We start from the raw sequence: 24,326 nt of genomic DNA, 5'->3' as shown, positions 1-24,326 counted from the left end.
ACGAGTAAAGCAACAACTTTATTAATAGTTTTACGTGTTCATGTCCCACAGACGGAAATTTGATACCTTGTCAGGCTACAAACAGAGTCAGCTGGCCATGAGGGCTGCAGCGTCTGAAAAGCTCTGGAGAACACAAGCACACTACGAGCACAGCTAAGTGTTCAGAAATTGCCACCGAGCGTATCTTGTTTGGCGGAGCTTCAGAGACGCTCTGCCAGGTTTATCTAATCTGCTCTGTGCAATAGACTAATCCACATGGGGACATTCAGAAGTCCTGTTTGGACATCAAGCACACACACGCACGCATGCACACACACACACACTTCCCATGAGCAGCTCAGAACCACAGAGACGGGAGAATTCAACCTGCATTTTCACCACACTGGACAGACAATAAGCCGAGTTTAGGCTTTATGAAACTGTAGCAGGAACACACAGGTAGGAATATTTTTAAGTCACAGGACAAAGCAATCTTTTAGGTTTACTTGACATTGTCCAAAGTAAAAAAAGGCAGATTTAGTCGCTGTAATCTGCTTTTAAAATGTGCCGTAACTTGTAAAAGTCACATTTTATTACATTCCAACCACAAACTTCCATATATTTTTGGGAGGCCTTTGTGAAATAACAAGGGTTTCAAATCTTTCTACAAATAAACTCTTACATTTTTATTTAGCACTACTGAATCAAAGCTTTCTAAAACCAGCCTTCATTGATGAAAAATGTCCTTATCGGTTTTGGTTAATATATTTGGGGTTGTTGTCCTGCTGTAAGGTGAACCACATGGATCGTTTTATTTATGTTGTCAGAGTAAATAGCTCAGCCCTTTAGATTTTATTTATGAAACCTTTTGATATCCAAATATAATTTTATTTCCACTTTACAATCTTGCACTTCCTTGTTTTTCTCAAAACAATCTCTCTTAAATACAAAGAAGTTTGACAAAATGAGGAAAGGTTGAGAATGTTGATGAGAAGTTATGAGAATATTTTTAAAGCTTTGTTCTCATTTACATGTTCACCAATTTTACTGTCGTCATAGTTTTTTTTTTTTTTTTTTTTGCTTTGGATGATATTACCAAGATCTAAGCAAATCTTAATATAGTTGTTGTTAATGTTAATAATTCAATTGCTGTCACATATGAACTCATCTTCTTACCACGTCTTAATGGAACAATTAATTTGATTTGATTAATTACTGGTTTTGGTTTGATTCCTTCAGCCAGAAGCAGCTCAGTTTTTAATTATACTTGGAAGCCTTGTGTTGTCTCCTTCGTGTGCTGCATGGCTCTATTAAATCACTAGAAGAACACAAAAATACTCATAAAAAGACAAAGAAAACACATTTGAAGTGCAGGTTGAAGCTGCTTGAACTGAAGAGAGAGAGAGAGAGGGAAACAACAAAGCATCATCAGCTCTTCCTTTTCTCCCTTTTTGTTTGTTCAAAAGTTGCCAGCTCGGCTCTGAGCTTCTCTGGCTTCTGCTGCATTAGATGGCTAATTTTTAACCAGCCTCACAGCTTAATTATGCTGGTAATTATAGCACAGGCAAACAAAGTGACACCTCCTCAGATGCTAAGTGTTACATCCATCTTGTTGATAAATGTGCCTCTGTGCTGCAGGACTGTGGCTTCAGCCACTCGTGGTATCTGTCCGTGTTTAGCGTGCTCTGCTGCCTTGGCATCGTCCTCTGTCTCGCCACCTCTGTGACCGTGGAGTGGACGGGCCTCAAAGTGGCCAAGGAGCTCCACCACAACCTGCTCAACAAGATCATACTGGCCCCCATGAGGTAGGGCACCCACAGTGCGGGCCTGCCTCATCTGAGGTGAAAACAGGATGTCAGTGTGCTGTGTGTCTCTCTGGGTCCATGTGCAGAACATCGCTTATATGAAGGGACGCGGTTAAAAGCACCTTCATTTGGCCTCGTTACTCCGAGCGCAATCTGTTCTCCGGCACGTCTCTGAAAACAGACAGGCGTGTTTGTACGCCCTTCGTAGTCAGTCGCACGTGCAAAAATAAAAATAAAAACCCTCGCTGTACTCACTCGGCACCAACCGATTTAAACCGAAACGGCTGATTAGTTCAATACTTAAATGTGGGGATCTTTAGATTTAAACTTGCATGAAAAAAATGTTGAGTAGTAAGTAGAAGGTAAGGAGTTTGAAAATAGGAATAGGAAGTAATATATGATTAAAAATCACTGAATAATTATCAGTAAAAGGAAAAAGCCAATAATAGTGAAAAGTAGCTAATAACTAAGAAAAGTTGACTAAATAAGATGGTAATATTTATATGTTAATCAAATATATAAGGAACCAGAAAGTTATAAGAACGTAATATTAAAAAGGAGAAAGTCCTAATATGTAGATATTATCAAAGAAGAATTAAGTGTCAATTGCATCAATACTGAGTATTAACTAAGTCTTATATTGCAAGTAGCAATCTATTGATTAGAAATAGATAAACAGAAGTGGGTAAGTAAGAAATAAGGAAGCCATAATCAATTTAACTTAATTCAAACTACCTTAAGTAAGTTTCATCTTGCAGTTCAGTAATAATTTAAAGTAATAAGTTAATAAAAATAAAAAACTCAGTTTCCTTTGTTTATTCTTGCTAAATTATGATAAAATATGTATCAAGTTTGTAGGCGAAAGCAAATTTGAGTCCCGTTAACTCCAATTCAACCAGAGTTTGATCATTTAATATTTGGGCTTTAAGTGATTGAACCTCAAATTAACTATATAGTCAAAATGGAATAAATTTTGTCCTGTTTGTCTTTTTAAAAGCCAAAGTATAATAATTTGTTGTAATTAATCTCTGTACCAGTGAATTTAGTTTACTTATAGATTTATTGATTAGTTACACATTCAGTCAGTAACCGATCATTTTAATTTATTCCGGCTTATTTCAACAATTTCAATTCAGCGGAGGAAACAAAACATATCGAATAATAACGTGCAACGTTAGCTGATCCATTTCATAATAATTAGTTATTGCATTTATCACAATTGCATATTTAATTTCCTTTCCCCTTTGTCCTGCTGAGGCTGTTTGAGACGACCCCGCTCGGCAGCATTCTCAACCGGTTTTCCACGGACACAAACACGATCGACCAGCACATCCCCACCACCCTGGAGTGTCTGTCCCGCTCCACCTTGCTGTGTCTCTCCGCCCTGGGCGTCATCTCTTATGTGACGCCCGTTTTCCTCATCGCCCTGCTGCCGCTGGCTGTCGCCTGCTACTTCATCCAGAAATACTTTCGAGTGGCTTCAAGGTGAGTCAGCTGGTTTGGAATATTGCAGCTTTATGATGCCCTTTAGTAGCACAATTTGAACTGTGAATGATATTTTCCTTCTCCTGTTTGCCTGCTGGTCAGGGACCTGCAGCAGCTGGAGGATGCAACACAACTCCCTTTACTCTCCCACTTCTCTGAGACGGTAGAGGGGCTCAGCACGATAAGGGCTCTCAGGTAAAATGCAGACATTCTGCCCTCAGATCTGCAGACAAAAGAGCTTGTAACCTGTAATACTAAAATTGAAGAAAGACAGAGATAAGTGGGGCCTGGGATTTAGGTTAAATGCTGTAAAAATTGACCTGAATTTTCAGTTTTTTTGGGAGATGATTAAAGATAAGAGAAATACGTTTTTTAGCCATGGTGGTATTCTATAAGAAAAAGTCCTGAATGAAAAGCTTGAAGATATAATAACTTACTTTCTGTTAGGGTTTCCAGAAGCTGTTTTTACATTTTTCATGATGGTCTGACAGTAAGCAAAATCTATCGAAACACATTCACCTTCAATCGGCTTTGTATGCGTCTTTTTTCTGAATCTAGCCTAAAAATTTTAATTTTTAATGCAAAATATAAGCAGAAACCTGCATGTCTAAAGTGTGTCAGATTCATACTTTTATCTGCCTTCATAAGAAAGGATTAACCACCACTCACTATTCTGAACGTTTACATTTTTATTATATTGACCAGCAGGGAGAGTTAAAACATTCTTCTTCTTGCTTTGGATAGACACTCAAAACTAAGACAGTCTTTGTCATTGTTTATCTTTGGTCAGTAAATGATGTCAATATATGGCAAATTCATTTTCTTTCTTTGGTTTTGGTCTGGGATTTGATGTTGTTATTGCCACCTACTGTCTCAACATGGCTATCACAGGATTTTAGTTACATTTGTGTGTTGTTGTTTTTTTTAACAAAATATAATTTTAAAAAAATCTGAATTTGTCAAGTCCCAAATGATCTAGCATAGAGAAAATAACATATAAAAGTGTTTATTTTTGGCAAAGAGATGGTAGAATGACTGAAGTTTACATGTGCAGAGCGACTTTAAACAGAGCTCTCTTGCTTGATTTCAGCTTTGAGTGAATGACGCTTCAGCATTGTCCTCTGATGTTTCTGATATTGCAGCAAATGAAATGGGAATCTCCAGCTAAGTTAAGCTCTCTGTGATTCTTAAAAAACATTTAAAAATGTTCCATCGTTACACATCCCCCACATTTGCTGCTCTGTTACAAAATGTTTGCAAATGTCTATAAAATAACAGAGCAATGAACCCATAGTAACGCTGTTTAATCTCACGCTATCGTATGCAGATGCTTTGTCTGCACTGATGAAGCTTCACTCCCCTCAGCATGCCACATGCTTGCAGTAGCTGCCATGCAACAGAGTTTGACTTATTTTCTGAACAATTTAACTAACATTAACTTTCCACATCCCAACAATGATGAGGCCAGTTGGTGTGGCCTCAATCACCAACTCTAGCTATGTTTGTTTATATCAAACATAGCTATTTATGCTACAGCATGGGGCTACAAAATGTACTTAATGTTGCAGTAAAGACAGCGATAAGGTCACCTGATCTCATGCTTCTCTATACAGATGTCTTGGAACAGCTTCCACAGCTGGTGAATTGGACTTATGTTCTAATCAATTCAGTCAATATCAATTATCAACTTTTCTAACAGCAGATCTATTTGTTTCTTACATTTTATTCACCAAGAATTACGCTGGAAATCTTTTCTTTTACCGAAAACTACCATAGTAACATGTGTTACAGTTTGCTGGGTTAGACCCCTTAAATTTCATCATCCTGCTTCAGAATGACCTTCCTACTTTTTAATTCCGACTCTGATCCAGTCGGGCAGGAGAAAGCTGCCCGCAGGGAAGCCGGTAGAGTTTTGAAGATGTTGTGGAACAAATTAAATCTTCCCTCTCGGCAGATACGAGCCCAGGTTCAGACAGAGGCTGCTGCAGTTCACCGACGCCAACAACATCGCCTCGCTCTTCCTCACGGCCGCCAACCGTTGGCTGGAGGTCCGAATGGTAATGAACCATCTGCTGTTTGGATCTTTGACGTTCAGATCAGTTCTGCTGCGGTGCTGGCCACTGTGCTGGCACACATTTATGCCAGTATGGAAGGATAACTGCTTTCTCTATTGAATTACTGAAATACTCATTACCATAAAAGGCAGTCTTCACATCATGTGCGATGTCTCAGCTGCTGCCAATAAGCCAGTCTACTCTTGTGAATCACTTTACCTGTGATATATGACGTTCAGTCCTTCATTGAGTCTCCTTGCTGTGGTCTGCAGGAGTACGTCGGAGCCTGTGTGGTGCTGGTGGCAGCTGTGGCCTCAATCACCAACTCTCTGTACAACCAGCTGCCCCCCGGCCTGGTGGGGCTCGGACTCACATACGCTCTCATGGTGAGCTTGTTTTTAATCTGTACCAAATATCTTGGAACATTTTTACCAAAAGGAGCTCATTTCTTTTTCATCTCAAGGTTCATAACCATGGGTATCAGTTCTTTAAAAGCCATTATGATTGGTATTTCATACTACATTTCCTTTTTACTGAACATGTTTAATAAAAACATTTAATAATCGTGAAGGTTTAGAAAAACGTAAACTCAGTATTCTTCATAATAAGAATCAGACCACCTCATCAACCACATTTCTACAAACCTGAACTTTAATGTCACAGGAAATGCATGTTATGGACCAACACTAATTATTGCACATTGAATGAAGTTGAAAGAAAATTTGAAAAAAAAAAAAAAAGGAAAACATATTGCATAAATTTCTTTTCAGCCTCATGTACTCTGATCACACTAAATAAAAGATAAACTGGAAAAAATCTCTATAATCCTTGCCCTAGCGGTTAATCAATAGGGGCTGCCACGTCTTACGGGTTGCCAGTTATACTCTTTAAATTTTCAGATGATAGACTAAACAATCTTCCACAACATATTTAAATCTGTTAAATTCATTTAGCACGTCTGCAGCTTTCCTAAGGTCCTCGTGTTGCTGTTTGTAATGTTTTCTCTGAGACCTTCACTGGAAACCTTTAGCTAAGCAGAGATTAAATTACACACTCTGTTTACTTCAAGGCTGCTTGTTGCTCCAGGTTTTTGTTTAAGGGTAGCAAAAGCCACTCAGAAAGGTAGCCAAGTGCACATTTGATATAAGATTGTAAAGAAAAAAAGATATTTAAAAAAAAATTATAATGATTTTTAGATTTTTTTTCAAAACATTGGGATTTGAATCGAAAACTTTGAATCTTTGACTGTAACATGGAAGTGATTACAGAAGCATGCTTGCATCAGCCTCTTTTTTCCTAACTAGAAATTAGATCAAACATGTTTTTTTTTTCTTTTTTGCCACATAACCCCCCCCCAGATTTCTCAATATCTTCCATTTTCTTTTAGATGTACTGCAATATTTTTCTCTCCGAAGTTTACTACTATCAAAAGAAACAAAAAGTAATGTGGTAAACGTTATGAGCTGCTCTAAAAATCATCAACGTTTCAGACATAAAATCTTAGTCGTCGGGTCTCTCTGCTCGGTGGTGCGTCCAGACTGGAGGCGCTACGTACTGTAACCGTCCTCCCTGTCCTCTCGTATCAGGTGTCCAACTACATGAACTGGATGGTGAGGAACTTGGCAGACATGGAGGTGCAGCTTGGCTCAGTCAAGAGGATTAATGGCCTGCTCAAAACCGAACCGGAGAATTACGAGGGACTCCTAAGTGAGTGGAGCAGACAGCGTTTTCTGCAAGCCCTAATCAACCCACTTCCTCTTTTACCTTATTTTTTATTCATTGCCTTTTTTGACGTTTATGCGTAACATGCTTCAAGTTCTTCTCATTCTGAGATAGTAGTTTGCTGAGCGAGGCTGTGGTAACGTTTCTGTGACGTTTCTGTGTCTCAGGTGTGTCTCAGGTTCCCGACGGTTGGCCTCGACAAGGAGAGATAAAGATCCAGAATCTGAGCGTGCGCTACGACACAACGCTAAAACCTGTGCTCAAAAATGTCAACGCACACGTGCATCCTGGTCAGAAGGTGAGAAGAGCCGCTGCCTGCAGAAGCTGCTTCGCAGATCTGAGCGTTTCTCATGCCGCTACGATTTCATGTCTTTCAGGTGGGGATCTGTGGGAGAACTGGCAGCGGCAAATCGTCTTTCTCCTTGGCCTTCTTCCGCATGGTGGACATGTTTGAGGGTAAAATTGTTGCCGAATTAGTTCAATACAAGCAGCTGCAGATAGAGAGCAGAGAACGTGCTGGTAGTTCTGGTGCGGATGCATTTAATAATGCTTAAAATAAACAAGCGTTTTATTACAGCAGCATCATTTCACAAAGCAAAACATTTTTTAAAAATTCATCATTTAATTTGAGAATATTTATTTGATGCATAAATAAATACATGTTGGGTTGTTGGGTTGCTAAAACACCTGATGCTGACACTCCAGGGGTTCCTCGTTTGTTGTTTTGTAAAAACATACAACATAGTTCAACATTGTTCTACAAATGTAAAAAGGTTTTCTAGAAATAAACCTGCAGCGTTACAGATCCTCCTCCATACTAAACATTGGTACATGTATATAGCATCTAGTTGTTGCTATGGAAACTTAATTTTCAAAGATGCTTAGTATAAGATCATGCTTCTGTGATAAAAGACAAACTTAAAGGGCTTTCTACATATTTAACAGCCAATAAATGTATCTGTCTATATTCCAGCGCTGCTTTAAGCATTTTAAAAAGAAGCGAAACAGGAACTTTGCTTTTCCTGTTTCACAGGGCGGATTGTGATTGACAACATCGACATCTCCAAGCTGCCTCTGCAGACCCTCAGGTCCCGGCTGTCCATCATCCTTCAAGACCCCTTCCTGTTCAGCGGCACCATCCGGTACGACGAACTCCTCTGTCAACAGGAAGGCTTGTTAATGGAGGCTCAGATCGGATCGTAGTTAATGAAGAGGGACGCAGGACATTTCCAGAACATTTGGGAAAACTGCGCCAGCCATTAATCGCACTTATCTGAAACATGAGAAGAGCTGCTCATAGATAAGAGGTCATTTCTCTGAAACGTTCAGAGGAGGTTTTTATTTATAGACCACAGTGGTACACCCCATAAAAGTCTTTTAATGTTGGGAAACAGACGACGGGGAATTAATTACGGCTTTGGATATTCAGATCAGCCGTACTGCAAACAGTACAGTTTGGTTTTAGTCTTTGGTGTGAACAGCCTGATATCAGATGAAGTTTAAAATCAATATCTCCACTGCCTCTCTGACATTTATTTTAGATTTCACAATCGTATATTGACTACAAAAATACTACCAGAAAGGTTTATTTACATATTATAAAGTACCGGCGCCTCTAAATGTCGCTTGGTGGACCCGTGTGTGCAGGTTCAACCTGGACCCAGAGATGAAGGTGACAGATGAGATGCTGTGGGAAGCTCTGGAGATCGCCCAGCTGAAGCCTGTCGTCAAAACCTTGCCAGGAGGTCTGGGTAAGAGGAAAACAAAACGCCAGCATTCACTTTACGATAAACCCGTTGGATAAGCTGCGCTTCAGCTAATTAATAATCTCAGAGTTCATGTTCAGAGTGCCGTCATCGAGTATCTCCAGTCGAGGATCGAGGATCGTATCAAGTCACTTAGGCATTAAATTTTTAACTTAGCCGACCGTCTTTATATGGCAGATGTGACAGCTGACGCCTGCAGCAGACTCAGTCATATCAGATGTTATTGCGGCTCGCCAAAGTATTAATACAGCATGATTTTTTATTTATTTATTGCCAACATTGTAATTTTATTGACATTTTCTGATCGAAAGTGACAAATATTTCCTTGATATTTGCTTTGTAAAGCTCTGAGAAGTTTTGCATAAATTTGTATTCAGTCGCTGTTTTAACATCTGGTAATAATTGTCAAATTCAAATTCATTCATGCACTTCAAAATGTAACAACTAGACTCACTAAATCCAGAAATGAAAGTCATAGAAGCCATACTTTCTACTCTACACACGGGTACGCCGGGTCACGTTGGAGCAGGACAATGATCCTAACTTACAGCTGAAATTGAACTAGAATGGTTTAGATAAAGGCATATTAATGTGACAGAATGACCTAGTCAAAGCTCAGATCTAATATGTGGCAACGCTTAAATGTTTTTAACAGACTCTCTCCATGTATCCTGATTTAGTTTTGAACTGTTTTGTAATGAAGAAGGGAAAATGTGTCTGAAAAGTGAGACAAAAAAAAAAAACCCACATTCGTCCACAACCCAATAGAAGATAGAAAGAGGGCAGGAGGGCAGAATACAAATACACCCCGCCCACTTTTCGTGTTTTTATTTGTAAAGAAAATCTATTTCTGTCAGTTTCCCTTGTCTTCACAATTAAGGACTACTTTGTATTACGCTACCTCAAAAAAGTCCATTAAATACGTTGAAATGTGTCATTTTAATGTGACAAAATGTGACAAAGCTTCAAAGGGGTATGAATACTTTTGCAAGCCTTTGTATGTGAAAGCAGTTAAGCTGCTGCACACACATCAACTCGCTGCATGAAGCTGTACATGAAGGTTTTTAATGCACTTTTTACACAGTTTTTCAAGAAAACAGAAGAGAAGCTGCGCTGCTAATGTTTGACTAATGCTAATGTCATCTGATGCATCTTTCCACGTCAGAGTCAGAAACCTGTTTTCTTTTGCAGAGTGTAGCACTGATGAAAGCAGGCATCTGGAAACTGAAGACAGATGCTAAATAAGACATTTGTGTGTGGACAGGGACTTTAAGGTTTAATTAAGTTTCCCTACGATTTAAGGAAAGTGTGTGTACAGTGCCTGTGTTGCATAATAAACAGTTTGAGGTTCACTTCATGGGTGATCATGGAGCTAAGAAAGTGAGAAAACATCAGAAATAATTAACGTCTCCTGTTTTTTTTTGTTTTTTTTTTACTTTTTCGAATTTTTACTTTTATTCATTCTCTGTATTTTGAACCAGTATATAAAAATGTACTGGGGAGGAGAAGCCATAAATATTACAACTTGTGAGGGAAATATTTATCAAGTTACAGCTACTATGTAACAGACAGAGGATCAGCTTAAGAATTTCACCTCAATTATTGAGCAAGTTTAGAGTTTCAAAAAGGCCACTTATAAATGTTGCATTCCTGTCACTGTGCTCATGGGAACAGATGTTTATTGGACTCACTGGGATCTGGTCAGTTTAACACTTTTTTCCTTTTACTAGGTGTTTTAGATCATTTTTGGAAAAAAAACCCAAAATGTTAACTAGTAAAATACATTATTCTAGTAGCTGCTATATTAGCAGTTCATATGGAGACAATTATACAGTCGATCTTATGTTTAGGATTTCTCCATCATAAAGGTTCAAATAAATAAAAAAAAAGTTATTCTGATTTCAACATCTCAAGCTTTGTATATTAGGTCAATCTTTTATTGCTGTAGCTTAGTCCCTTGTTACTAACTGTGATTCCAATGGTTAAAAATGTGTTATAAAACCTACTAATAGTATAAACATCATATTATAAGGTTAAAAAATACAGAGCAAAAGTTCAAAGTTCTCTTCTGCTTTCCCGTATTCAGTCCACATTCGAGCCTTTATGACGACTTTGTGGTTGTCGTTCATGAAGTTTGTGGTTGTTGTTTTCAGACGCCATGGTGACGGAGGGAGGAGAGAACTTCAGCCAGGGTCAGAGGCAGCTCTTCTGCCTGGCCAGAGCCTTCGTGAGGAAGAGCAGCATCCTCATCATGGACGAAGCCACGGCCTCCATAGACATGGCGACGGTCAGTACGCGTCTAACAAGAGAAACATCTCGAGGCGATGAAATGGAGACGAGGCGTTTTAGGAAGGGAGGCGCAGGAAATGAGAAAAGCCGAGATAGGAGTGGGGCGACGGAAATGAGAGCTCACAAAGTTCCCTGGGTGCATTTTAGCTGCCAGCGACGGCGCAAAGATAACGACAAACAAAGAGGTTTATGGGATAAAACCCCAAATACGATGAAGTGTAAGAGGCAGATTGAAATGTTTCAAGGAGAAATTAATGACAGTGAGTCTCACATGATCTTAAATTAAAAATATTTACTTCTATAATTAATTATTGAGACCCACAGATTTAGTCAAAGGTTTACACCTCATTCTGAATCCCTTATTCATTTTTGGACTTTTACTGAAACCTTCCAGTTGTTCTCGTTGGTGTTGAGTTTGTTAATTCTGCATTCAGCTGCAGCGACTTTGCAAACAAGAAATTTGTATCGGATGTGTATTTTCTCTAAACCAACTCAGGGTCAAAATGGTCTGTACAGGCTCAAAACATATGCGCATAAACCACTATTAATATTTGATTTAGCAAGTCGCATCTCACCCAGTTCTATTTTGTACCCATCAACAACTTTCTGTCATGATTCTGGAAGGATATATATTTTTACCGGACTGATTTCCTGGCACACATCCCGGCTTTTAAGCAATAAACATTCAGCAATTTTTAGGTATTTTATTTAGAAATGCCATCTCTGAAGCTTAGTCTGCTTTATCTTTTCCAAAGCCAACCAACCGTGTGTAAGCCTCAACCATCTGGCCGCAGACTGTCACCTTTAGAGAAAAGGAAATGTTTAGGATGCCCAGAATCAAGATAACACCATGACTCAAACGTCCCATAAACTGGAAGAAGCCGGGACATCAGAGGATGACAACCAATAGAGAACATCCTGCTAGAAAATCAGCTAATTCAAATTCGACTGAAATTTTTAAATGTCTACAGAGACAGAGAGTAGTGGTGCTGGTCCATAAAGCGGTTGAAGCCTGGACACAGTTTGGTCAGGGCTCTGATACCAAACATACGATAAGTTAGGGCTTATTGTTAAGGTGCCAACAATAAGCCTCTGGAACGCTCCAGACCTTACTGAAAATGGAAAGGCTCTGCTTAAAAGCAGGGTCAATGCCAGGAAGCTAACTCGTTTACAGAAGTGTTAAGGAGCAGGATCAAATAAAGGAAGTTCCAGAATAATATGCCATTCAGTCCTAAACAGTCACCTCAAGCTAAACATGTGGATAGTCTTTGACAAGAACTGCGCTTGATAAATACGAACTACTGTGGCAGGGAGAGAGGGAGACGATCAGACGTGGAATCCCAGACCGAGGATTTTAGAGTGAGGAGGAGAGTTGGAAGCAAGCAGAAGTGCTGGAGAGGGTACGCACGAAGCCGAAAGAGGGTGAAATAAAAGAAGGCAGAGCTAAGTGCGTATAAGAGCCTGAGGGGAGTTTCTGTACATTCAGATATCCCTCTCTTGAATGTTCACTGACAAACAGCTCCACTTTGAGCTTACAACAACGTAGCAGGAAAGCCCTGGAGGAAACACAGTTCAGCTTTTAGTGCACACAGATAAACAAGATAGAGGGCAGGAGGAAGAATATGTGTGTGTGTGTGTGTGTTTTTTTGTTGTTTTGTTTTGTTTTTTCATTACAAGCGTTAAGTTAAATCTTAATAAAAATCTCATATTTTTATGCAAAGTGGAATCTAACGTGTGCATGTTTGAAACAGCATTCTCTTGCTCTGCATCCCTCAGGAGAGCATCCTGCAGAAAGTGGTGATGACCTCTTTTGCTGACCGGACAGTAGTAACGATAGCAGTGAGTACCTCTTCCTCCTCCTCCTCCTCCTCTTACACTGCAGCAGCTCTTCAGGGATTCCTACAACATAGCGGCTATACATTTCTGCCCCGAGAGTGCTGACTTTCATCCTGCTCTGCTAATGTGTTTCTCATAAATGGCTGCAGTTATTCTGCTGCAAGATTATGAAGCAAAGAGGGGAAACTAGGTCAGAAGGAAAGAAGGAATGAATGAACGTCCCCGACTTGTTTTGTTTTTATCGTCCTCATGAAAGTTTTCCAAAAAAACATGAATCTGCCAATGCCGATTGTTTTTATTAAAGAATATTCAGCTATTTTAACTCTATATCTTCCATTTGCAAACTCATTGATTTATGCATCATCACAACACTGCATCCAAGTTTTGAAAGAGAGGACAGTGAGTCGGTTTGACTTCTTCGAAGCTCTCTCTCTGAGCTGTCCCAGTGCAGTAATGGATCCCTTCTTCTCCGCCACGCAGCATCGAGTCCACACCATCCTGAACGCTGACCTGGTGATTGTGATGAAGCGGGGGATCATCCTGGAGTACGACAGACCCCAGGCCCTGCTTGACAGAGAGGACAGCGTCTTCGCCTCCTTCGTGCGAGCGGACAAGTAGAGGAAGCGGCACGAGAAGAGGACAGCTTCGGAAGCGTCAAAGGAAGACATTCAAAGTGCAATTGTCCCATGGAATATATATATTCCTCTTATTTTTTAATCATGCTGTATTATATTTGTACATAAAAATGATTGATTCTTTGTTAATAAAACATAAATTATCATCACAACGTGCTCGGACTCTGAGGTTTTCAGGACGGTGATTTTTATTACTGCAGACGAAGAGAAAAGAGCTCAGCGTGTAACTGCTGCCCCTGCACACGTCATCCCTGCTCAGTTGCTCAGTCAGTGAATACAGTTCTCTATACAATGGATGATTTTGAACATTATCATGATTGGTTATTAAAGATGGAGGAGATAGTTTGTTGACCCCTTTAATCTTAAAGAATATAATCTCTTTCAACGATTTGAGATTTAGTTCATAATGTCTCCACCCAAAGATGCAGCTTACTTTGACTAGTCCCAAAAAGTATTGAATTTGTAACTTCATTCTTTTAATTCAATTCACTCTGATTGCATCCATCACTACTCTCAGCACAGTGGCTGATTTGTAAAAAAAAAAAAACACTTTGCGTTTTTTTGACTGCTGGTGCCGTCCCACCTCTCCACCCCATGTGGCCATGTGACCCACATCAAAATACTCCACCTGTTACAGGTCGGGTTCCAATATTTTTTTGCACCACTGGTAATTTTGAAAAAAAAAGAAAATGTATTAACTGGATATTTTTTTCCTCCACTAAAAGATTTACCAGATTAATGATGAATTTAGTTTAAGGTTTTTTTGTTTGTTTTTTTTATTCACGCTGAATGCCAATAATGTGACCGGCTCGATGTAAGATGCCACCATGTGCTGTAGGTTCTCAGGGTTGGTTTATAAAGAAACCCTTGAAACATTGTGACGTGTGGTTTATTTGGGTTGAGTAAAGATAACTAATGGATGTTATTAGTTAACGCATGTATTTTTTATATGTGATTTAACCAGCTGCTAGTTGCATCTCTCTTGGATTCTCGTCTCCTCCTGCGCTTGCGTTCCTCCGTTGTAGCAGAAGGGAAAGTGGGCGTGTTGTTGCCTTTGAGGCAGCAGCAGAGGCAGGCGGAGGTGACTGGAAAGGATTTATTTGACAAGCCGTGGCTTTGCGTAAGGGTTTGTTTGGGGTGAGTAAAGAAAGTCAACTCCTTTTTTAACTACAACGTATCCTTTGAGTACAAACAGCGTTTTTAAAAAAACAATTTAAAAAAAAAATCACCGATAGACTAAAACGGAGGGTGGGGGAGGGACTGCTTCTCCTCCTCGCTCCATCTCACATTACCGAGCTATAGTGGAGTGGCGAGGTCAGCACAGCTCCAGCTGCGACACGTGAACCCGCCTCCAAATCCAAATGTGATCAAACGCCTCACACCCCTGCGTCGAAACTTTATTCCTCCCCCAGAAGCACCTTTTTACGCACGAGGCCACGACCACGAGAGCGCAGCTGCGCGTGTAGCCGAGTGGACTCAGAATGAGGCTGGGCGGCGTGGCCCAGCTACGTCCAGCCAGTCGGTCGGTGCTGTGAGTGGCAGCGGCAGCTGTGGAACGTGGAGGAAGAAAATCCTCTCATGGGACTTCCCGGTCCTGAAGCGCCTGATCCGGAGGCAACGTGAGGTAGCGTGCGAGCCTCCAGAACACGGAGCGGACACCAGCGGGTTCCGACTGGGAAAGACGAACCCGTCTTTGAGCCGAGCGCACAGAGGACCCCGGACCTGAGGGCTGTGGGTACATAGCATGGGAGTGCAATGTTGTCCAGGAAGGGACTCATTCCTGAGGATTACTTGCTGACACGACTAGCTGAGGATGTTCTGCAGCCGAAGTTCAAGGCCAAACAAGGGAAGGCTCGGTTTGTGGGAAAAAATGGCACCTGCAACGTCGCGCACACCAACATCCGAGAGCAGGGTCGGTTCTTACAGGACGTGTTCACGACGCTAGTGGATTTAAAATGGCTCCACACTCTCATCATTTTCACCATGTCCTTCCTATGCAGCTGGCTCCTGTTCGGGATGATCTGGTGGCTTGTGGCTTTTGCGCACGGAGACCTGGGTGAGACGGGGGATGATTTTGTCCCGTGCGTAACGGACATCCACTCCTTCTCCTCCGCCTTCCTCTTCTCCATAGAAGTCCAGGTGACCATCGGCTTCGGGGGTCGGATGATCACGGAGGAGTGCGTCTCGGCCATCATCATCCTCATAGTGCAGAACATCGTGGGACTGGTCATCAACGCCATCATGCTGGGCTGCATCTTCATGAAAACTGCGCAGGCCCACCGGCGCGCGGAGACGCTCATCTTCAGCAAGCACGCAGTCATCTCCCTCCGAAACAGCAAGCTGTGTTTTATGATCCGCATCGGGGACCTGAGGAAAAGCATGATCATCAGCGCCACCGTGCGGATGCAGGTGGTGAGGAGGAGCACCACAGAGGAGGGAGAGGTGGTGCCCCTTGACCAGATCGACATCCACATGGATAACCCGGTGGGGACCAACGGCGTCTTCCTGGTGTCCCCCCTCATCATCTGCCATGTCATCGACAAGTCCAGCCCCCTGTACGAGCTTTCACCGAACGACCTGCAGCACCAGGACCTGGAGGTGATCGTGGTGCTGGAGGGGGTGGTGGAGACCACCGGCATCACCACGCAGGCCAGGACTTCCTACGTGTCGGAGGAGATCCTGTGGGGCCAGCGCTTCGTGCCGACGGTGTCCGAAGACGACGGCATGTACGCAGTGGACTACTCCAAGTTTGGCAACACCGTTAAGGTACCGACGCCGTGCTGCAGCGCCAAGAAGCTGGAAGAGGCCGGTGGCGTCACGCGGTTCAAGCTGAACGAGGGCGTCACCATGCGGCCGTCCGTGAGAAGGCGGAGGGGAGCCGCGATGGTGCGCAGGTCCAGGATGGAGAACAAGTGAGGCGTTCTGCTTAAAACTGAGCCGCTTCATTTTCAGTATCATTAAAAAAAATCATATTTATTTTACATTTGCGCGCACATGCACACATAAACCTGTGTTTACCTCAGGATCAGAGAGACAAAGCACTGAAATAATTCTGACTGTTGGAATAGTTCAGAATTTCAAACTTGGCGTTCTGTGAAAAGGTTACAAGTAGTAAATGACCTATTTATCTTTAATAAATGATCCTCAGTCCCTCCTTATTTATTATGAATCCAGAGTGATTATCTGAGAGGAAACATTAAACTCTACCACCTTTAAAGCAGCTCTAGTCTCAACCCTGTTTTAATGTGGCTTTAATTAATTTATTTATTTTTATTACCAAAGCCCTACACAAAAATATTGTATATGCTGCATCAGTGTCATGACTTCAAATAATAATTATTTTACCATCATTTCATGATTGATCTCTATGACAAAGAAAACAAAGCAAGCAGATTTCTGTGAATTTGAAAGCATTAGGATTTACCAAGGATGAACACCAAAATTGATTAAAAGAAAGGAGTCATAACTACAAAGTCTGAATACCAAAGTACCCAACATTTATCTGAGAGGAGAAAGATGGGAAGGATTTCAAAGTCTGAGAAAGACATTCGTTCTTTCAGCTTTCAACACCAGAGCTGCCAAGGACAGAAATAGAAACTAGAAACGGTGCCTTACCTTTGTCAGATGTTATTTTTCCCTCTCGGTTGAGGACCAGAAGGCTTTCTCTTCCCTGTCTTTCTGAACAGGTAAGCAGTTCTGGGCTTTTCAATATTCTCACTCTGGATTTGGGACCAGGTTGGATGTGCATGAAGAAGTGCTTAAAGAAAGTTAATAAGTGGCCAAAGTTACAAAACCTCGTTGAGAGAAAAAAACACAACAAAATTAAATCAACAAAATCTGACCGGGTCAGATAAAACCCCGACGCGGTCGAATAAAGGCTTTGACTTTTTGCCGCTTATATGTTTTAAAGATTAAATACAAAGTCGTGAGAAAAATGTCAAAATGTGGATAAGAAATGTAAAATTACGGAAGAGGATTGGGGCCTCTGGAAAAAAAAAGTAAAACAGTTCTGACTTTAATCTCAGGATTCTGAAAAAAAAACAAACAAAAAAAAACAATTCAGAATTCTGAGAAAAAAGTCAGATTCTTGTTTCTTTTTTCCAGTGGCCCTAATCCTCTTCCGTATAAATTGTACTTCAAGAATAATGTTGAAAAAAAATCTGTAGTTTGCAGTCAGACATAGTAATGTGGAAGAGGAGGTATGAATTAGGCCTAAATTTGCCCTCATTCCTGGATCCGTGTATTTCCTGGAGAGGAGGCATCAATAGATAGATTAGTCCATTAGAGGCAGAGTTGGGGTGAGTTTATGTAAAAAATAAATACAAATAAAAAGAAATGAATATATATATAAGTTTCAAACATCAACAATCAATCTATTGAACAGTTATTCTAATATCTGATATGCTTGACTAAAATGTTATCAAACTTAGAAAACAGTTTGAGTACTTTGGTACTGTATGTAGGTACAGAACAAGAGTATAAATTGGCAAATGGAGGAAATAACTTTGACCCAATTAAGTCATAATGTTTTCTATTCCTGATAAGAAATTTACTTTAACCTTTTAACAAAACCCCACTTCAAAACTTCTGAGCTAACTGTTTAAATGTGAGCCCTGGTATCCAGAGTGCAATGTTTTTGTTTGTTTGTTTTTGAAATCTGAGTGATTGCATGTGTTTTAAATTATTAGAAAGGAAGATGCTTAACTTAAAAAGAATGTTGTACATGGCCTTGCTGAAAATGACATTAAAGTAAAGCTGTTTTCATGTACTCCATTTTTTTCTCATCTTTCTTTGCTCGAATACAATCATGAACAATATTTGAAATATTATCGATCATCATATATACAAGTATTTTCAACATTATGGTAATAGTTTTACTCAAATAAGAAAGTACCAGCCCTGGAGGCAGAATTGGCCTGAGGTAAAGCGAACCAAGCAGCTATTTGGCCCCTCAGACCTTCTGGGGCCCCATAAAGACTTAAATTTTAATACAGATCTAACAATAACTAGTTAGATATGTCTAACTATCTTACTAGAATTTCAACATTTGTTTGAGGATGAGAATGCTATTCAATTTAACAGTTTCAGCAAAAATTAATTAGATTTCAAATAGTTTAACATTTAAATTTAAAGTTTTAAGGAATTGGCAAGTTTACTTTCAAAATTCTCATAGTTTGACTGTTGCGTTGCCATAGCTACAATCTGATGCTGAGTTTAGTCTTTTGTTTGAGCTCAGTTTGTGAACAAACACATCTCAGTGATAATCAATTATCACAGATGGCTTTTAAGCTTGGCTATTTCACTTAATTTAATTTCCTATACCTAACCAGGTTAATACTCCACTGAGACGTCGCTCTCCTTTACAAGCAGGACCCGGGCAGAAAATCTGCAGCGCATATACAGATGTTTATACAGAACATGGCTGCACAATTAAACTTAAATTAAACTCCCGATTTCACCAAATCTATACTGAAACCCTGTTAGTTATGATGTTCTCAACAGGAAGAGGAGTCCTAATTTATTTCTGCTTAAGGAACCTTGAGCTGGCCATGCTAAGGCTCTGTGTGCGTTACTGATGACGTGCCACTAGAGGGAGCTATTCCACCGTCAGAAGTCTATCTGATAATTGCTGTCGATGCGTTTTGTGATTAGGAACTTTTCTCCCTTAATTATTGCAGACAAGCTGAATCATGTGAACATTTATAGAAAGTAAAATGAAGTTGGCAGTTTTGGTCCTCCATAGACTTATTGTCTGACTCCACATTAAACTAAAATCTTAAAGAGATTAAGATTTAATCTTATAATTGTGTTGGAAGTTTGATGTTTATTTAATAAAAAAAAAAGTCAAAGGATTTTTGATAAATATAGATGAACTGGCCTAATAAATTATAAATCAGTATTTAAGTATAATACAAAAGTTTAACTTTTATTTAATGTCAATGTACTCACCGGCCACTTTATTAGGCATAGTGTGACAATAGGGCTGCATTTTACCCAGTTTTCCCAAACAGGACCGCTTAATTCGTCATGGCAACAAGTCTTAGACATTCAAAGATTCTGGTCCATATTAGTGCATCATTTGATAGAATATATACAGTATGCGTCATACTTTAGAACTATTATACACTTAAATCCCTTATTTTTCCTGATCGTGTAGGAAGCCCAACGTGAGCCAGTGAAATGTAGTAAATGATATAAGGTCATATTTTAATGTTAATTTTTTTTAATAAACCTACATTTTTCACAGTTGAAATATTTAAATGGTTACAAACCTCTGCTAGTCATTTCACACACTAAACCTGTTAAAAGTTTTGGATTAATAAGAGACAGACACAGGTGGCATTTCTCTCTTTTATTAGATTATAATCCGCAGAGCTTAAAATATTAAATTGCTTTTAACTTAGTTAATAATTAAAATACATAAAAATGAGCCAGAACTGAGGAACCCTGCAAAAAATGAGAGAAATTTAATAATAAATAAAAATGGAGAATTATAAATTCAATCCTCCTCCATACAGAGGCTATATCTGACAGAACCCACTTGTGATTCTTTGTACAGTAAAGTCCAAGCAGACTTTGCATGTTCTATACCCAAACTAATTTTCCTCTGATAATCTTTTATTTTCCTCTTCAAAAAAAGAAAGAAAAAAGTAAATTTAAAGGGCGAGGCAAAAAATAAAAATAAAAGCTGTGTTTTTTTCATTTCTGAGCTGGAAGCACAGGTGAGTGTTTACGCAGCAGAGCAGCTTTGCACCGTAACTCCCACCCCTCCTCCCGTCTCCACGCCCGCCCCTCTGAGCCTGCAGACATGACCTCATGTCTTTGTCCTCCTGTGCTGCCGGAGTGGGTGGTGCGGCCGTGATCGACACAAACACGCAGCTGTGAATCGCCCGGTGTGGGCGACCAGTCTGCCTCGAAGTATCCGCTCTATGAGAAGGTTAAACATCTAGCGTACAATCTTTAGATTTGCCCCTTTGTCTGCATGTTTGCTGCCCCCTACAGGTGCGCTGTGGGACATGTTTGTGGGGGGATTATGCGAGCACAGTGCAGTTAAATATGATCAACATTTGTCATATGAGGCAGTCTAGTGAGTAAGGGACAGAATGAAATCGAGAGGCTCCTCTCTGGCAGCAGTGACTGATTCTCTCAGATCCTGAGTAGGAAGCGCCTTAATTATCCCCTGCCCCCCACCCACTCCAGATAAAGAACCCAAACAGTGATTGGCTAGCATTGCCCCTTCAGGCGGTAACATGGCTGCCTCCTGGCCTTTGCAGCGCTATCCCCCCCCCCCTGAGCCTGAGGGTGAGCAGAGGCGCCGCTTCTCCACACATCTACAACACTGTACACATAGCAGGTCGAAGCAAAGCAGAGCCCCGGCCCCCACCCCTTCCTGTACTGTATGCTAGGTAGAGGACAGATGGAGGTGGATAGAAACACTGCACCCCGCTCCAACAACAACAAAACAAAACCGAGTAAAACTTTCAACAAAAAAAATAAGAGGAAAATAAAAACCAAAAAAATAAAATATACACATTTTTTTCTTTTGTTCCTAGTTTAGATTGCAGAGAAGATGGGAGGGATTTGTCCCTGGGAGGAACGCTCACGCCATTTCCTGCTGGCGTGACAAACCCCTCCCCGCAACCCCCAACACCCCCACATGAAACCCTCCCAGGCCTTTTCCTCCCGGCTGGTCGGTCGGTCGGTCGGTCGGTGGTGGAGCGAAACATTAGGGTGGTGGAAGGTTTCGTAAGTCCTGCCTGCACCGAGGAAGGGGACTGGGCTGTTTGTTTTCCCTTCTCTCCTCTCAGATCTTTCATCATCCCCCAGGGCCGCCATCTCGCCGCCGCCACCGCTGCTCATCTCTCCGTCACGTGGTTCTGTGAAGACGGGGAGGGGGCCGGTGCCGGGGCGGAGGGGGCTGGGGCGGGAACGGGACTGCAGAGGATTTCGGACAAGTCGTCCATGATACAGGTCTCCTTAGGGTCGATCAGGTTGAATTCCCTTACGAAAACGATGAAATGTGCATACAGAGTGTTCAAGTGGCCGTGCAGGTCCAGAGCCACCGTCTCCTTAAAGTGCGCCCAGTAGAGGTGAGCCAGCACGTGGAACAGGTACCGGCAGATCTTCTTCACCAAGGACTCAAACGAGTTGGGGAACTCTTTGCCTGAAGGAGGAAACAAAAGCAGACAAGAGGGACTGGTTTATGAACAAGCATCACGAGATGCGGAAAAACAAAAAGTCAGGGGTCAAGTCTACTATTGAGTCACGGGCATTTATTTATTTTAGCACCCGACACACCCTGTTGAAGAACTAAACTAAATTAGCCGTCGGGCTAAATTATGTTAGTTTTACTACAACTTTTAGCCGAGGCGCTTGTTAAAAGATCTGGTCAGAGTTCTCAGTCCCTTTTAGTCCACTTTCCATGTAAAATTACAAACTTTACTATGAATTTAAGGCCAATACCTCTACAAATGTAAGGGTTCAACTATGAAACCTGAAAAAATGAGGAGGAAGGAAGCATGATGAGTAAACTGGTGGAGGAAACAGAAGGACAAATGGCTGGAAGGATAGACGACTGGCCAAATGAAAGATAATTGGAATTGATTGATCGACAAATGAATGGATGGATGAATGAGTTGGATGGTCTGATTGGTAAGAAAAAGGCTGGAAAGATTGATGGATTTACATATTGATGTAAGGCAGCTGAGTGAAGGGATGATAGACCAGAGAAAGGATGGATGGACAGAATCTGGAGGTCGTTCAGACAATGTTATGGAGTGAAGTCTGAAAATTCAACCACATTTAGTTTTTATTTTAGTTTCTTTATAAAACCTAAATGAAATTCAGTACTGCAGTCTTCTGAGGCAACATTTTAAATCTCTACGCCTGCAGGGGGCACTGCAGCATCAGTCAGGCTCACCCTTCAGAGGCTCAGAGCTCCACTCACCGTACTTTGTAGGAAAGATTTCCTCATCTGTGACCAGCTTCTGACAAAGACTCATTACGAAGTCGACGTACTGTGGAGCAGTGCACTTCGTCTTCTTCCCCCTCTCGTCATACCAGTAGTATATTCTAGAGACAGAGACAAACATGAAAATCACCACTCTGATATTTTGTAAAATCCTCCGATTACGCAACTGTGCAACTTTAAATAAACATGCAAATAGATGTTTACGGCAGCCGAGACAAAAACAAGAGCACTTCCTGGAACAACAGGATGATGAACACCACATTAGCCAATGATGAGGCACAATCAACCTTTAAAAACAATCAGCTGCTCTGTTTCCTCATCAAGAAAAATAAAACTTAACGACTTTCTGAATCAAGCGGCACAGTAATAAAAAGAGCTAAATAAACAAGTTGGGTTTTATTCGAGTCCAATTGGAACCAGTTTCCTGATCTCTCAGGGCCAGACCAGTTGCTGGCCCAACATTTCTGTTCGGACTAACCCAGAACAGCAGGTAAAACATCTGGAAGAACAGGTAAGAAAAAAAAATGTCGTCAGTGGGAAGAAGTCACCTGAGAGACTTTAGCGTGCTCACGGTGAGTCAGACAAACAAAACAGGATGAGTGAAGAAACAAAGCATGATCTCAGAGCTGAAAGGAGTCGGTTCATTTGGCTGATAAAATGAGAGCGAGGGCGCAGCTGAGGCACCGTGTGTGTGTGTGTGGGAGGTGGAGGACCAGACATTACAAATCCTGAGTAAACCTGCAGGAGACCTACTGGTCACACCAATTGTAGCGCCCCGCAATGCCTCGCCAAAGTATTCACACACCTCTAATTTGTTCCCATTGCAGCCACAGACTCAGGTGTGTTTATGGGGATTTTGTGTGGTAGACGAAAATTGTAAAGCAGCAGGAGGTGTAAATATCTGTAATTCAGCCCTCTTTTGTCTCATAAACAAAAATAAAATACATTTCAGACCAATTGACCGCCTCTAGAAGCCATCTTAATGGTAATATTAAAGTAATTTAAGAATTTTGACTCTAAACATGCAGCCAGAGCTACGGTTTAATGTTTTAGATCAGGCTAGAATGGCCTAGTCAAAGTCCAGACCTGAATTCAATTAAGAATTTGTGACAAGAATCCATAATAACAGATGCTCTCGTCCAAGCCGAGTAAATTTATGTTTTTTGCTAAATAAAAGAAAACCAGCCTCTAGGGGTGTGAAGATGGTCGAGGCATTCTCCAAAAACATCTGCAGCTGGAAATGTTCAAATAGGAGACTCTAAAACTTGTTGACAGAGGAAGGAAAACAAATGCAACATAACATCGTTTCCTTTCTATTTCTGTCACATAAAATCTCAGTAAAATACAGTAAAGTTTCACGGCTGTAATGTGACATTTACATTATAAAGCAGTGTGTTCACACAGACGATGCAAGGTGCAAACACACGGCGCAGATCTGAGGCAAACATGGCCCAGAGCCGTTGTCATCCAGACTATAAATGCACTCTGATTATATTTCAGGAACCGTTACGTTTTATTACGTTCAAACTGCTTTGAATGGGGAAAACCGTTTTAAAAAGATTTTATCGCTGTTTGCAGAATCCAAAATGGAACCGGCTAAGTGAGACCAACAATGAACACACAGAGCACTTTATCCACCCACCCGAACCAAATGGGCCTAAAAGAGCTGCTAAATGGTTCCATTCCCTCAAAGATCATGGAAACATTTTCTTCCTAAAATAGTGCCAAGCTCTGCCCGTGGGCAGGGGCTCTGACGCTGCTGCGACTGCGGCTCAGGCGGTGTT

At 41.0% G+C, this 24,326-nt stretch overlaps 3 protein-coding genes across 6 annotated transcripts in view; 2 read left to right on the top strand and 1 right to left on the bottom strand.

Moving 5' to 3' along the window:
* Positions 1–13,723, top strand: part of abcc8 (ATP binding cassette subfamily C member 8) — a 58,026-nt gene extending 44,303 nt beyond the window's left edge. For both annotated transcript variants that reach the window (XM_088006367.1, XM_014985273.2), the window contains 13 exons: positions 1,618–1,784; positions 3,042–3,269; positions 3,372–3,464; positions 5,224–5,326; positions 5,596–5,709; positions 6,910–7,030; positions 7,213–7,343; positions 7,423–7,501; positions 8,079–8,187; positions 8,693–8,796; positions 10,965–11,098; positions 12,877–12,939; positions 13,417–13,723. In XM_088006367.1, the coding sequence (XP_087862493.1) occupies positions 1,618–1,784; positions 3,042–3,269; positions 3,372–3,464; positions 5,224–5,326; positions 5,596–5,709; positions 6,910–7,030; positions 7,213–7,343; positions 7,423–7,501; positions 8,079–8,187; positions 8,693–8,796; positions 10,965–11,098; positions 12,877–12,939; positions 13,417–13,554 (1,584 nt within the window). In that variant the 3' untranslated portion in view covers positions 13,555–13,723. The remainder of the gene's footprint in view (positions 1–1,617; positions 1,785–3,041; positions 3,270–3,371; positions 3,465–5,223; positions 5,327–5,595; positions 5,710–6,909; positions 7,031–7,212; positions 7,344–7,422; positions 7,502–8,078; positions 8,188–8,692; positions 8,797–10,964; positions 11,099–12,876; positions 12,940–13,416) is intronic.
* Positions 13,724–14,994: 1,271 nt separating this feature from the next.
* Positions 14,995–18,339, top strand: kcnj11 (potassium inwardly rectifying channel subfamily J member 11). Its single transcript, XM_014985287.2, has one exon. The coding sequence runs from the start codon at positions 15,327–15,329 to the stop codon at positions 16,485–16,487; it is 1,161 nt and encodes a 386-aa protein (XP_014840773.1). The 5' UTR covers positions 14,995–15,326; the 3' UTR covers positions 16,488–18,339.
* Positions 18,340–19,908: 1,569 nt separating this feature from the next.
* The window catches only part of mob2a (MOB kinase activator 2a), a 65,060-nt gene continuing 60,642 nt past the window's right edge, over positions 19,909–24,326 (bottom strand). For all 3 annotated transcript variants that reach the window (XM_014985295.2, XM_014985292.2, XM_014985293.2), the window contains exons 4-5: positions 22,519–22,643; positions 19,909–21,735 (exon numbers count right to left, since the gene is read on the bottom strand). In XM_014985295.2, the coding sequence (XP_014840781.2) occupies positions 21,428–21,735; positions 22,519–22,643 (433 nt within the window). In that variant the 3' untranslated portion in view covers positions 19,909–21,427. The remainder of the gene's footprint in view (positions 21,736–22,518; positions 22,644–24,326) is intronic.

This window comes from Poecilia mexicana, unplaced genomic scaffold (genome assembly GCF_051168715.1).
Source record: "Poecilia mexicana isolate PSO_F unplaced genomic scaffold, ASM5116871v1 scaffold_6, whole genome shotgun sequence".
Lineage (NCBI taxonomy): Eukaryota > Metazoa > Chordata > Actinopteri > Cyprinodontiformes > Poeciliidae > Poecilia > Poecilia mexicana.
The sequence above is the reverse complement of the archived record's forward strand: the minus strand, read 5'-3'. Positions and strand labels throughout refer to the sequence as shown.

Excerpts from the sequence above, each read along its gene's own strand:
- kcnj11 (XM_014985287.2), top strand. The coding sequence starts at position 15,327 with ATGTTGTCCAGGAAGGGACTCATTCCTGAGGATTACTTGCTGACACGA.